Here is a 12,781-nt window from a genome sequence, read left to right as displayed (position 1 = left end):
GCCTCTGGACCAGGACGTTAGCTGACCCCCCCCCCCCCCCAATCCCCCCACCAGGGGCGCCGCACGATGGCTGCCTTGCCAATGGTCTGTATTCGTCTCTTTCCTTCTTTGTGTTTTTAGTTTGTTGTAAAATGTATGTTTTAGTTTAACTTTAGTTTTGCATTATCTGGGGGTGGCTGGTATCTCTTTCCTCGATGGAGATGCGACGTTTTCCGTGTCGTATCTCCGTCCGCACTGCGGCCTAACATCGTGGAGCTGGCGGCCTCTTGCTGGGACTTCTAAAGCTCCAAACCCGTGGAGCCTGTGGACTTCCACATTGTGAGCTGCCGATCCCTTTGCCAGGGGTCGGCCTTTGGTGCTCCAACCTGCGGCAGCTGCGGAATTTAGCATCGTGGTGCTCGCGGTCCCTGGTTAGCGACCGACGTCGGGAACTCCAAGCCGCAGGAGTTCGACCGCCCAGATTCGGGAGCTTAGACCGCACCGACGTGGGATCTCGATCGCCGGCTACGGATGGTTCGACTCCCCCGACAGCGGGAGAAAAGGAGGAAAGAAGATAGGACTTTATTGCCTTCCATCAAAACGGGAAATGGTTATGACAATATTTTATGTAATTGTGTGTCTTGTAGCTTTTTGGGTATGACTGTATGGCAACCAAATTCTTCGTATGTTGGCTAATAAATTACGGTTATGATTATGATTATTGTGATTATGAAGGACTGCTGCTTGCATGTTACTTGGCCCTCCCTCGGGAGGTGGCCCAGTACTGGAGCCTGAACCATCCCGCACCGCTATGGCTGAGTGGTACATCTCCCAAAATCACACCGCCATTCGGTCCGCCTCCCCGGATCTCATAAAGCCTGATGGCACCGTGTGGAGAGGGTGCTATCGATCTTCCACTCAGCCGCAATTTGAGAAATGGAAATCGGATGGTTCCCCCTTAAGCGCCTTTTCGGGAAGGTACCAGCCTGACTACAATCGCTCCCGACCATCGCGTTTGATTGCCCTAACGCGGATACCGGTAGGGGTCACCTGCCGTGTAAGGCAACAGAGGGGAGGTCGCAATATGGCCCATATGGTATACGGGAACGATACAGTCGAATTATGGCCTTATCTGGCACCCCATGGTAGATTCAGTCGGACAACGGGTCCCATTTTGCGGGTATAAAATACAACCGTGAGCAGCTGATAGCGGGGTGCAGTGGGCCCTTCACATTCCATATTACCCGCAAGGTGGAGCAGATGAATGGTCTACTAAAAAAGCAGATGCGTGCGTTAACTCCCTCCCCCGCGCTCAAGAGGTGGGCAGTAAATAACTTGAACCAACGACCTGTGGCAGGGGGGCCTTGTGCCATCATTCTGCAATTGTGTGCTTCCCTGCTGCTGCGTGAGAAGTGCCTCGATGTGGCATTAAACCGGCGGATCGTATGGGGCAGCCTGACGGTCGAATGTTCCGCGATTAGGGGTGTAAAGTGAGGTGAAATTGTGTTTAAAACACCACTTTGCAGACTTGGGCTAATTGAAAGGGACCAGTAAATCATTAGGACACCTGCGAGGTCATTAAGATAAGCTTTGCTTCCACACATTTAATAAAACACATAACTCACGCCATTATGGTGCGGATAGTTAGTTTGACACATAATCACCTCACATTATTCGAGATAAAATTATTACACTCAGCTTTTGATGATGATTATTTTTTATACTCAGTAACATGTGGTTAGGTGGGCGCTAATGTACGCTGACGATCCCAAGGGGTGGGGAGTATTTTAAAGGCTAAACAGACCATGTCTGCTAAAATGGAATTGTCAGCCAAATTAGCCGCACAACATTCCAAACGGTTGGAAAACAGGTAGATATTCCCAAACAAGTAGAATATGTTTGAGTAGACGTTTCCAAACAAGTAGAATATGTTTGAGTAGACGTTTCCAAACAAGTAGAATATGTTTGAGTAGACGTTTCCAAACAAGTATAATATGTTTGAGTAGACGTTTCCAAACAAGTATAATATGTTTGAGTAGACATTTCCAAACAAGTATAATATGTTTGAGTAGACGTTTCCAAACAAGTAGAATATGTTTGAGTAGACGTTCCCAAACAAGTAGAATATGTTTGACCAGATGTTCCTAAAGCAACGTCTGGGAATGTCTGGGTTTGCTGATCAAAACACTACAATAGTTGGGCGGACCACCTGCGCCCCCTACCGCTAGTAGTGCAGAAATGTTGTGGTGGACGCGCTTATGATTGTCTCACGGGAGGGGGTTTGGCACAGGTCGGAATGGTGGAGAAACGCCACAAAAGTCCGAGTCGGGCGCGCTTCCAGGAAAAGAGACGACCCCAGCCTTGGACAGTGTTGCGAATTATGCCAAGTTATCAACAACAGGACACAATCCGGCGCCGTCCTCTGTTGTGTACTGGGGATTTGCGAGAGAGCACGCGGATTCGTGGGTCCTGTGCCCTATTTAGTAGCGTAATAAAATACCTTGTTATTCAAACTCTGTTGCCTGAATCCCGTGATTTATCGAACACAACAATAGGAAATGATGAAATTGCAAATTGCACGTAGTAATGTTGAAAAACAAGTTTAAAAGCAAGCTGTACAGTCCAAGCAGTTGGGATTTATTTCCAACATAGTATTTGAAGCACCAAGGCACATTATTTAAATGAAATCTACCTTTCCATTAAATGCTTATGCATGTAACATGGTGTGCAGATTATCAAAATTCAATGAAATTACATTAAATATATCCAATGAATTCAGCTCTGAATTGAATTGAGTTAATCAGACTGCAAATGCACTTCATTTGAAGGTCCAATACCTTTAAAATTGTGCAACCCTGATCATCAGCCCCCGTTGCTTCCCTCCTTTTTCCTGTCCTGTAGGTTGTTTGTCCTATCTGCCAGGCGATCTTCACTGATCCGGTGTCACTGGAGTGTGGGCATAACTTCTGCCGTTCCTGTATCATACAGAGTTGGGACAGGGAAGGGAGAATCTCCTGCCCGGAATGTGGAGAGGAGTTTGTGGAGCGCACACTTGCGGTAAGTCGGGCCTTGGCAAGACTGTCAGAGAAATTTCGGACACTAAACCTGTATCGGAAGGAGAAGGACGATAAACTTCACTGCGAGGAACATCGGGAAGAACTAAAGCTGTTTTGTGAAACTGACAAGAAACTGATCTGTGTGATTTGTGCAGCTGGGCGGGAACACAAGTCTCACAGCTTCACGCTGATAGCAGAAGCTGCTGAATTCTACAAGGTAAAGGCAACCGGATTTTGTTCACATTAATGTTTAATTCCTCCTTTGTTGTCTAACAATTTAATTATTTGATTTTCAAACACAATCCCAGGATCAGGTTAAATCTTCCTTCGAATCTCTCACAAAAAAGAAATCAGAGATCCAGCAAATGGAGCAGCAACAGAAAGAGAAGATTTCTGGGGTTCTGGTGAGGCTTTTCATTTTCGATTCCCTGATCTTGTGCAGATTTGATCACTGTGGTCCGTGTGATAATGGAGCAAATCTCCATAGCTCGGGATTCGAGGGCCCGAGGTCTCGAGGTTGCGCAGGGAAGTACTTTATTCTTTGGACCGTAGGAGGTGGAAGAGTAATTCAAAGTGAGATAATGAGGGGAATATAATAGGGTGAATGCACAAAGTCTTTACCTGGAGCAGGAGAGTCAAGAACGAGCGGCACATGCTTCAGGTGAGAGGGAAACCATTTAAAGGGAACTGGGAGGTAGTTTTTTTCACACAGAGGGTGGGGCATATATGGAACAGTATGCCAGAGGAGGTAGTTGAGTCCGGTACGATAAGAACATATATAGAAAATATTTGGACAGGTTCATGGATGGGGATAGTGTAGGATATGGACCAAATTCCGGCTGGTAAAACTAGCGTAGATGAGCAATATGGTCGGCATGGATAAGATGGACCGAAGGACAGATTTCCACGTTGTATGATTCTATTACTATGTGACTGGAAGTAGCGCTATTGTGTCCTTGTCCTGATAACACGATTCGATCCTCATCTCGGTTGCTGTCTATGTGGATCGCTCGTTCTCCCAGTGATCGCGTCTGATTCCGTCCACACCCTACAGACACGCTTGTTGGATGGTGAATCGACGGCTACAAATTATCCCAGTGAATGTGGGTGGTGGACGAAAGGGTGGGAAATAATGGGCAGGTGAAACGGAATAGGCTGCAGGGAATTGGACTTGGGAGAATGGGAAGGAGGAATTAGAGATTATTTTCACAACATTTCAAAAGCATGTGGAGAAGCGCTTGAATTGCCAAGGTAATGGAAGATACGGATTATATGCGGGTAAATGGCATTAGTATAGATAGGGACAGTGGCCAATATGGACATGGTCCGCCAAAGGGCTAATTTCACGGTCAATTGGCCAAATATCACCTCCCATGCCGTGAGGAAATACCATAAAATGACATTAAATAATTATCTTCAACTTTCATTTTACAGGAACAGTCACACAACCTTCAGTCCAAGATCACATCCCAGTTTGCTGAACTGCACCAGATTCTCACTGAGGAAGATCAGCGCGTACTGGCAGATATCCGGGAAGAAGAGGAGAAAATTCTGAATACAATGGAGAAAAATCTTCAAGAGATTCAAGGGAATATAAATTCCATTCAGGAGGAACTCTTAAAGCTACAGGAACATTTGGATCAAAACGACAGTGCGATATTTCTGAAGGTGAGCGGTTACACTACATTTTGGCGAAGTCAGAATACGCGCACAAAATGGTGGTGGACATTTCTGAAATACAAGTCGCATTTACCAGTTATTCAGAACTGGGTAAATGTTCCGTCTGCCCCTGCTCTGTGCTGCTGTTTCTCCCAAACCAAATGAACTCCCGCACAATCTTCGCGATCTCAGCACTGCCTGCAAATTCCTTGGGGAAACCGTCTCTGTGAACTTGTCACTGAGTTAGTGATTGATTCATATTTTCCTCAAAAGAAGGAGAATCTCCACAAATCACAAGACCATGGGAAAAGTAAGCCGGATGGTGAACCTGAATGGAGAGGGACTTCGCTGGTGTTAAACCAACCCGGTGAAGGCAGCTTAATGGATAGGCAGCGAGGATACACTTAATCAGTCTCAGGGATTTATCCACCTTAAGGTCGCTCTCACACAATGGGACGTATTCTCTCCCAATTCATCCACCAACATTTCCGTCACCTACAACGGGACCCCACCACTGGCCATATCTTCCCATCCACTCCCCTCTCTGCGTTCCGCAGACACCGTTCCCTCCGTAACTACCTGGTCCACTCGCCCCTTCGCACCCAAACCACCCCATCCCCGGGCACTTTCCCCTACAACCGCACGAGATGCAACACCTGTTCCTTTACCTCCCCCCTAAACTCCATCCAAGGACCCAAACTGTCTTTCCAGGTGAGACAAAGGTTCACCTGCACCTCCTCCAACCTCATCTATTGCAACCGCTGCTCTAGATGCCAACTTATTTACATCGGCGAAACCAAGCGCAGGCTCGGCGATCGCTTCGCTGAACACCTACGTTCGGTCCGCATTAATCAAACTGATCTCCCGGTGGCCGAGCACTTAAACTCCCCCTCCCATTCCCAGTCTGACCTTTCTATCATAGGCCTCCTCCAGTGCCATAGTGAGGCCCACCGGAAATTGGAGGAACAGCACCTCATATTTCGCCTGGGCAGTGTGCAGCCCAGTGGTATGAACATCGACTTCTCCAACTTTAGATAGTTCCTCTGTCCCTCCCGTCCCCTCCTCCTTCCCAGATCTCCCTCTATCTTCCTGTCTCCACCTATATCCTTCCTTTGTCCCGCCCCCCTGACATCAGTCTGAAGAAGGGTCTCGACCCGAAACGTCACCCATTCCTTTTCTCCCGAGATGCTGCCTGACCTGCTGAGTTACTCCAGCATTTTGTGAATAAATTCTCTCCCAATTATCCGTTTACTCTTAAAGGGACATATTCTCTTTCTAGTTATTCGTTTGCTATTAATGTCCTTGTAGAATCTCTTAAGATTCTATTTTACCTTTTCTGTCAAAGCTTTCTCCTGAGCACTTTTCGCGTCTGGTCTTCGGCAGATGTAACTCCTACATCTATTATACTCCACAGAATCCAACCAACTTTACCAGAGCAGGCCCCCAACCCTATGTCGATCAGATTGTTTAATCCTTCCAGCCTTGTCCTTATCTCTGACAGGCGCATTCTGGTGTTGGCACTGAATTATTTACTCTTTATGTTAGTGACCAGAAGGAAGAGGCAGAGTCTGGGGCAAATTGGCATGGGATCACTGTGGTTCTGCAATAAACTGAATGAGTGTTCAAATATGATTCAATGTGGTAAAGTGGGAAACGATGCATTTCAGTGAAATGGAAACAGACAGCAAAATAAGTGAAATGCAGATAGGTCCAGGTACTTTTATCCATTAGCCAAAAGGGATAGGCAGGCACGGTAATGCAGCGGTAGAGTTGTTGCCTTACAGCGCTTATATCGCCAGAGACTCTGGTTCGATCCTGACTACGGGTGCTATATGTATCTTCTCCCCGTGAGTTTTCTCCGAGCCCTTCGGTTTTCTCACACACCAAAGACGTCCAGGTTTGTAGGTTGCCGTAAGTGTAGAATTGTCCCTAGTGTATCTAGGGTAGTGTTAGTATGCGGGGATCGCTGGTCAGTGCGGACTCGGTGGGCCGAGTCTCTAAAAACAGTTTAGAGAAGAAATGGCACGTTGAGATTTATTGTAAAGTGGTTGAAGTTTAGCAACAAGGAAGCTTTCTCACAATTGTGCAGTTGGCTAGGCCACATCCAGAGCATAGATTTGATTACCGTAACAACGAAATGATATAATAGCAAAGGAGGCAGCACGTCGTGAATCGCCAATTTCGGGTTTGGGATGAAGGGGTTGTTGTATCAGGAGAGGATAAACATGTTATGTTTAGAAGAACGAGGAGTGATCCTTTATATGACCCCAAGGTCCACGACTGGACAGAGGGCAGTGAATCTCTGGGAATGTCCAACCAAGAGACTTTGATAGGTTTAGCCCGTTAGAAGAATTTAAACGAAAGGGAGATACATGTTTGAAAGTGGAAGGAATTGAAATTAAAGGGAATGTGGCAAAATGGGAGTTTAGTCCAGGACTAGATCAGCCATGACCACATTGTGGGGATTAACATTGAAATCTAGAACGCGACGCACATGTCAGATTTAACATCTATGTCCGGTTCCATCAGCAGTGAGTGGTCACCTTGGGGGGATTTGCTCTGTTTCTTTCTGTCCGTCTGTGTTCACCATAGAATTACATCCCATGGACAAGCCGTTCGGCCCATCTTCTCCGGCCAATGTTTCTGTTCCACTCAACATCCCTCTTATCTACTCACTACACCCGGCAACAATGCCCCCAATTCGAGGAAGCCTCGTGTGTTTATCCCACTTCCCCTCAAATGTATCTGCAGCATTGGCTTCAGCTACCCCTGTGCAAGTGAGATTCACGTTCCCGTCACTGTATTTCCTACGGGATTTATTAAAGTCCATCTTACATTTCAGCTTTGACGTTTGGTCTTCTCGCTATTGGTGATACTATTCTACCCCCACCGATTTAAATCTACCGATCATTTTAAATGTGTCCATCCCATCATTTCCGACATCTTCTCCAGATAAAATTCCACGACCTGCCCAGAGTTTCCTGTACGTTGCGCCCTCTCAGTTATGGCATCATTTTCTTGAACTTTCCTTCTATCTTGCCCGGTGTTTCTATGTCTCCGCGAAACTTTCCATTCTCTGTCTATGTAATAGCGACAATACGCATTGGGAAAGGGGAATTATCTGAGGAATGTCAGAATTTGGGTGAATCTCCTGCTATCGAGATGTGGCTGTTTCATCTCAGTCGACTCAAATTTGTGTTTTTTTAATTTCAGGATGAAGCTAGTCGGAAAAGGAGGTAGGACATCCTCTTGACTGAAACACTGCATATTTGTGTAGAACAGCTCGAAAGAAAATCATGCTCAGTTCATAACCAGCTGTTAAATGTTTGCAGGTTCAGCGATGAAGCCAAACTACTGTTGGTGGTAGATGGTGCCTCGCCGATTGATAAGTTTGATCGCCCTGTTTTGTTCAACACGGTATTCAGAGAAACATCTGAAGACTTCAAGCACGGTAAAACTTCTCCATTGTTCTTGGTTATGAAATATTTAAGTAATACAGATGCAAGGATTGATGTTATTAATCGATCGAAGGGAAATTGAAATGTTGTTCCAATGGGAAGGCATTAGAACAAAAGGCCCCTAAGCCCCGCCGCTCACTGTGTAGATTCTGCTATGGTTTGTTTCTCCAAAGTGCCATACCTCGTACTTCGAAGTATTAAACTCCATTAACCATTCCTCAATCCACCTGACCAAGTCAAGTCAAGTCAAATTTATTTGTCACATACACATACACGATGTGCAGTGAAATGAAAGTGGCAATGCCTGCGGGTTGTGCACAAAAAGGAATTACAGTTACAGCATATAAATAAAGTTAATAAGTTACTATTAGTGTCGACAAAAATTTAGTCTCTGGGGTTATAAAAGTTGACAGTCCTGATGGCCTGTGGGAAGAAACTCCGTCTCATCCTCTCCGTTTTCGCAGCGTGACAGCGGAGGCGTTTGCCTGATCGTAGCATCTGGAACAGTCCGTTACTGGGGTGGCAGGGGTCCCTCATGATCTTGCTTGCTCTGGATCTGCACCTCCTGATGTATAGGTCCTGCAGGGGGGTGAGTGTAGTTCCCATGGTGCGTTCTGCCGAACGCACTACTCTCCGCAGGGCCTTCCTGTCCTGGGCAGAGCTGTTCCCAAACCAGACTGTAATGTTGCCGGACAGGATGCTCTCTACAGCCCCAGAGTAGAAGCAATGAAGGATCCTCAGAGACACTCTGAATTTCCTCAATTGCCTAAGGTGGTAAAGGCGCTGCTTAGCCTTACCCACCAGTGCGGCAATGTGCGTTGCCCACGTCAGATCCTCTGTGATGCGGACTCCCAAGTATTTAAAACTGCTCACCCTATCCACAGTAGACCCATTTATCTCCAGTGGTGTGTACGTCCTTGGATGTTTAGCCCTTCTGAAGTCCACAATCAGCTCCTTTGTTTTAGTTACATTCAAGAGGGGCTATTGTCCTGACACCAGAATGCCAGATCAGCCACCTCCCCCCGGTAGGCCTTCTTATCGTTGTTGGAGATCCGGCCCACCACCACAGTGTCATCAGCAAACTTGATGATGGAGTTTGAGCTGAACCGGGCCACACAGTCATGTGTGTACAGGGAGTACAGTAGGGGGCTAAGGACGCAGCCCTCCCTCATCCTATGTTCAGGGTGAGGGAGCTAGATGTGTGTTCCCCCATCCTGACCACTTGGGGCCTGGCAGTGAGAAAGTCCAGGACCCAGGCACACAGAAGGGTGCTAAGCCCCAGTTCCAGCAGCTTCTCAACCAGTCTGCTGGGGACTATTGTATTGAATGCTGAACTAAAGTCAATGAACAGCATCCTCACGTAGCCCCCCTGGCTGTCCAGATGAGAGAGAGCGGTGTGTAGAACCTGGGAGACCGCATCATCCATGGACCTGTTCGGACAGTATGCGAACTGAAGTGGGTCCATGTTGCGAGGAAGGAGGGCGCAGATGTGCTTCTTGACTAGCCTCTCAAAGCATTTCATGACAACCGAGGTGAGGGCCACTGGTCGGTAGTCATTTAAACACGCTGGAGAGGCATTCTTTGGCACCGGTACAATGATGGATCTTTTGAAGCATGCAGGGACCACGGACTTTGCCAAGGAGAGGTTGAATATTGTGGTGAGCACTGGAGCAAGCTGAGTAGCACAAGACTTTAGTACTCGCCCAGATATACCATCTGGACCAAGCGATCAAGATCCCACTACAATTTTAGACAACCATCTTCACTATCTACTGCACCACCCTCTTTACCGTCATCTGCAAACTTACTAATCACGCCATGCGCGTTCACATCCAAATCATTGCTATAAATGACAAACAGCAATAGGCCCGGCACCGAACACTGAGGTACGCCACCAGTTATATGCCTCCAGTCTGAAAGAAACATCCTTCCACCTTCACCCTCTGCTTCCTTCCATTGAGCCAATTTTCTATCCAGTCGGCTAGCTCCTCCTGGATCCCATGTAATCGAACCTTCCAGAGCAGCCTACCACGTGGAAACTTGTCGAATGCCTAGCTGAAATCCATATATAACGTCTACAGCTCTGCCCACATCAACTTTTTTGGTCACATCTTCAAAAATTTAATCAGATTCGTGAGACACGATCTCTTGTGGTTAAAACCGTGCTGACTATCCCTAATCAACTCTTGTCCATCCAAATGCATGAACATCTTTTCCCTCAGAATACTCTCTAGTAAAGTTCCGTTCACAGACATTAGGCTCGTTGGTTCCCATGATTTGCAACCCTACTTAAGTAGAGGCACAATATTTGCCACCCTGCGTTCAACCGGTGCCTCACCCGTATTTAATGACAACTGTGGAATCTCACCAGGCCACATGTAATTTCCTCTCTAGCTTCCCACGGCGTCCTCGGATTTATCTGATCAGTACCTGAGGGGTAAAACAACTCCTTGTGCTGTTATATGAACTCCTTGTGTTCATTGTCAAGTCTCTCCGTGAAGTTCGGAGAACGGTTTACAATGATTTCAGTGTGCTCTTGGCTGTTCACACCCATCAAATCCGCCCGTGCATCCCCTTTCTTTCAGCGACCCCACAACCCCAAATCTCCACCCATTCTATATCACAACCAATCATTCAACCTCTGCTTCATTCCATGGTGTAAATCCCCCCTCCCTCTGTCTCACCCCCACCCAAGGAAACAGAAGCAAGTTATCTGGCCCCTCATGTCTGCCCCCATTCACTGTGATCGTGACGACACCACCCCACATCTCTACCTCCTCTTTAACAATAGACAATAGACAATAGACAATAGACAATAGACAATAGACAATAGACAATAGACAATAAAGAACAGACAACAGACAATAGACCATAGACAATGGACAAGAGACAATAGACAATAAAGAACAGACAACAGACAATAGACCATAGACAATAGACAATAGATAATAGACAATAGACAACATATAATCGACAATAGACAATAGGTGCAGGAGTAGGCCATTCGGCCCTTCGAGCCAGCACTGTCATTCAATGTGATCATGTATGATCATTCACAATCAGTACCCCGTTCCTGCCTTCTCCCCATACCCCCTGACTCCACTATCATTAAGAGCTCTATCTAACTCTCTCTTGATAGCATCCAGATAATTGGCCTCCACTGCATTCTGAGGCAGAGAATTCCACAGATTTACAACTCGAGTGAAAAACACCAAACTACCACTAACCTCAATATCCTCTACCTCCGAACTACCTCCATTTCTTTATTGGAAGGAACTGCGGGTGCTGGATTAAGCCGAAGATAGACACAAAAAGCTGGAGTAACTCGACGGGACAGACAGCATCTCTGCAAAGAAGCAATGGGTGACGTTTCGGGTCGTGACTGCTCTTCAGACTAGTTATGGATAAGGGAAACTAGGGACATCCCTAACTAGTCTGAAGAAGGGTCTCGCCCCTAAACATCACCCATTCCTTCTCTCCAGATATGCTACATGTCCCGCTTAATTACTCCAGCGTTTTGTGTCCATCTGCCTCCATATCTGTATAGCCCGCTTCGTTTATCTAACCCCGCCGCAATCTCATAATCCCATTTATTATGGATTGATAAATAATCCTCTGCACTGGTCCACCCCGCCCGCACGATCACGGCCCCGTCCGTTCCCGACACATCACGAAATTCCCCTCTCCAGCCGGGATAAAATATTACCGGGAATGAACGCATACCTGTTGCGAACGCGGAGCGGCTTCTCCCCTGGTCCTGGGACCGCGTTGCCCGACCCCCGGGGACTCTCTGATTCTCTGCTTCTCCCTCCCCCAGTCTCCGTCGCCCATGATGTGGAAATAGCGCATCCGTTATTGGAGGTGTCTGAGGAGCGGAAGAGGGTGAAATGGACCGGGACCCTGAAGAATCTCCCTGACACCGGGAAAAGATTCACAGCGTGGCCGTGTGTGCTGGGATCGGAAGCATTCACATCGGGGAGATATTACTGGGAGGTGGAGGTGGCGGGGAGTCGGTGGTGGAGTCTGGGAGTCGCCGCAGAGCCTTTGGAGAGGGAGGGAGAAGTCGACCTGACCCCCGAGACTGGGGTCTGGAGGATCGAGCGGGATGATGACGAGTTTTATGCTCTTACCACCCTTCCATCCCGTCTCCCCGTCCGCCCTATCCCCGGGAGGGTGGGTGTTTATCTCAGTTACGAGTCCGGGACAGTTTCATTTTGCAACGCGGACACCAAGTCCCACCTCCACACCTTCACTGGGAAAACATTTACGGAGAAACTTTATCCTTTCTTCGGGCCTTGGGATGTGAACCAGTGGCTGAGAATCTGCTCCGGTTCCGCTCCGGGTGTGTAAAAGGGTCGGGTCCCGAGACCGGCGTCAGGAGCGGGGATCAGGGGCTGTGGGGCAGAAACCCGGTGGACAACAGGTCGGCGCTGAACGGGTCCCATTTAATCCCCAAATTCCGCATCCTAAAACCCTATTTAGCGCGGAAATAAAACCAGGGGGAGCGGAAATGTGGGGAGAGTGAAATAAACAGCAACAGTAATTGAAGCAGTCGATTCCTTCATTTTAACGCGTTAACTGTGTCGGTCAACGGAACAGGAATACTTTTGTGCAAATATAAAGATTGAA

The 12,781-nt window shown here is 47.4% G+C and overlaps 1 protein-coding gene across 1 annotated transcript; it reads left to right on the top strand.

Moving 5' to 3' along the window:
- Positions 1–2,275: 2,275 nt before the first annotated feature.
- On the top strand, positions 2,276–12,502 carry LOC144590425 (E3 ubiquitin-protein ligase TRIM39-like). Its single transcript, XM_078395041.1, has 7 exons — positions 2,276–2,467; positions 2,881–3,252; positions 3,344–3,439; positions 4,470–4,703; positions 7,908–7,930; positions 8,027–8,145; positions 11,970–12,502. The coding sequence occupies exons 1-7, from the start codon at positions 2,276–2,278 to the stop codon at positions 12,500–12,502; spliced, it is 1,569 nt and encodes a 522-aa protein (XP_078251167.1).
- The last annotated feature ends 279 nt before the right edge of the window (positions 12,503–12,781 follow it).

This window comes from Rhinoraja longicauda, unplaced genomic scaffold (genome assembly GCF_053455715.1).
Source record: "Rhinoraja longicauda isolate Sanriku21f unplaced genomic scaffold, sRhiLon1.1 Scf000181, whole genome shotgun sequence".
In the NCBI taxonomy this organism is placed as follows: Eukaryota; Metazoa; Chordata; class Chondrichthyes; order Rajiformes; family Arhynchobatidae; genus Rhinoraja; species Rhinoraja longicauda.
This window is presented reverse-complemented; position numbering and strand designations above follow the sequence as displayed.

Coding starts and splice junctions, on each gene's coding strand:
- LOC144590425 (XM_078395041.1), top strand. CDS start 2,276: ATGGTGGAGAAACGCCACAAAAGTCCGAGTCGGGCGCGCTTCCAGGAA. Junction 2,468..2,880: donor CCTGTGCCCTATTTAGTAGC/GTAATAAAATAC, acceptor CCTGTCCTGTAG/GTTGTTTGTCCTATCTGCCA. Junction 4,704..7,907: donor ACAGTGCGATATTTCTGAAG/GTGAGCGGTTAC, acceptor TTTTAATTTCAG/GATGAAGCTAGTCGGAAAAG.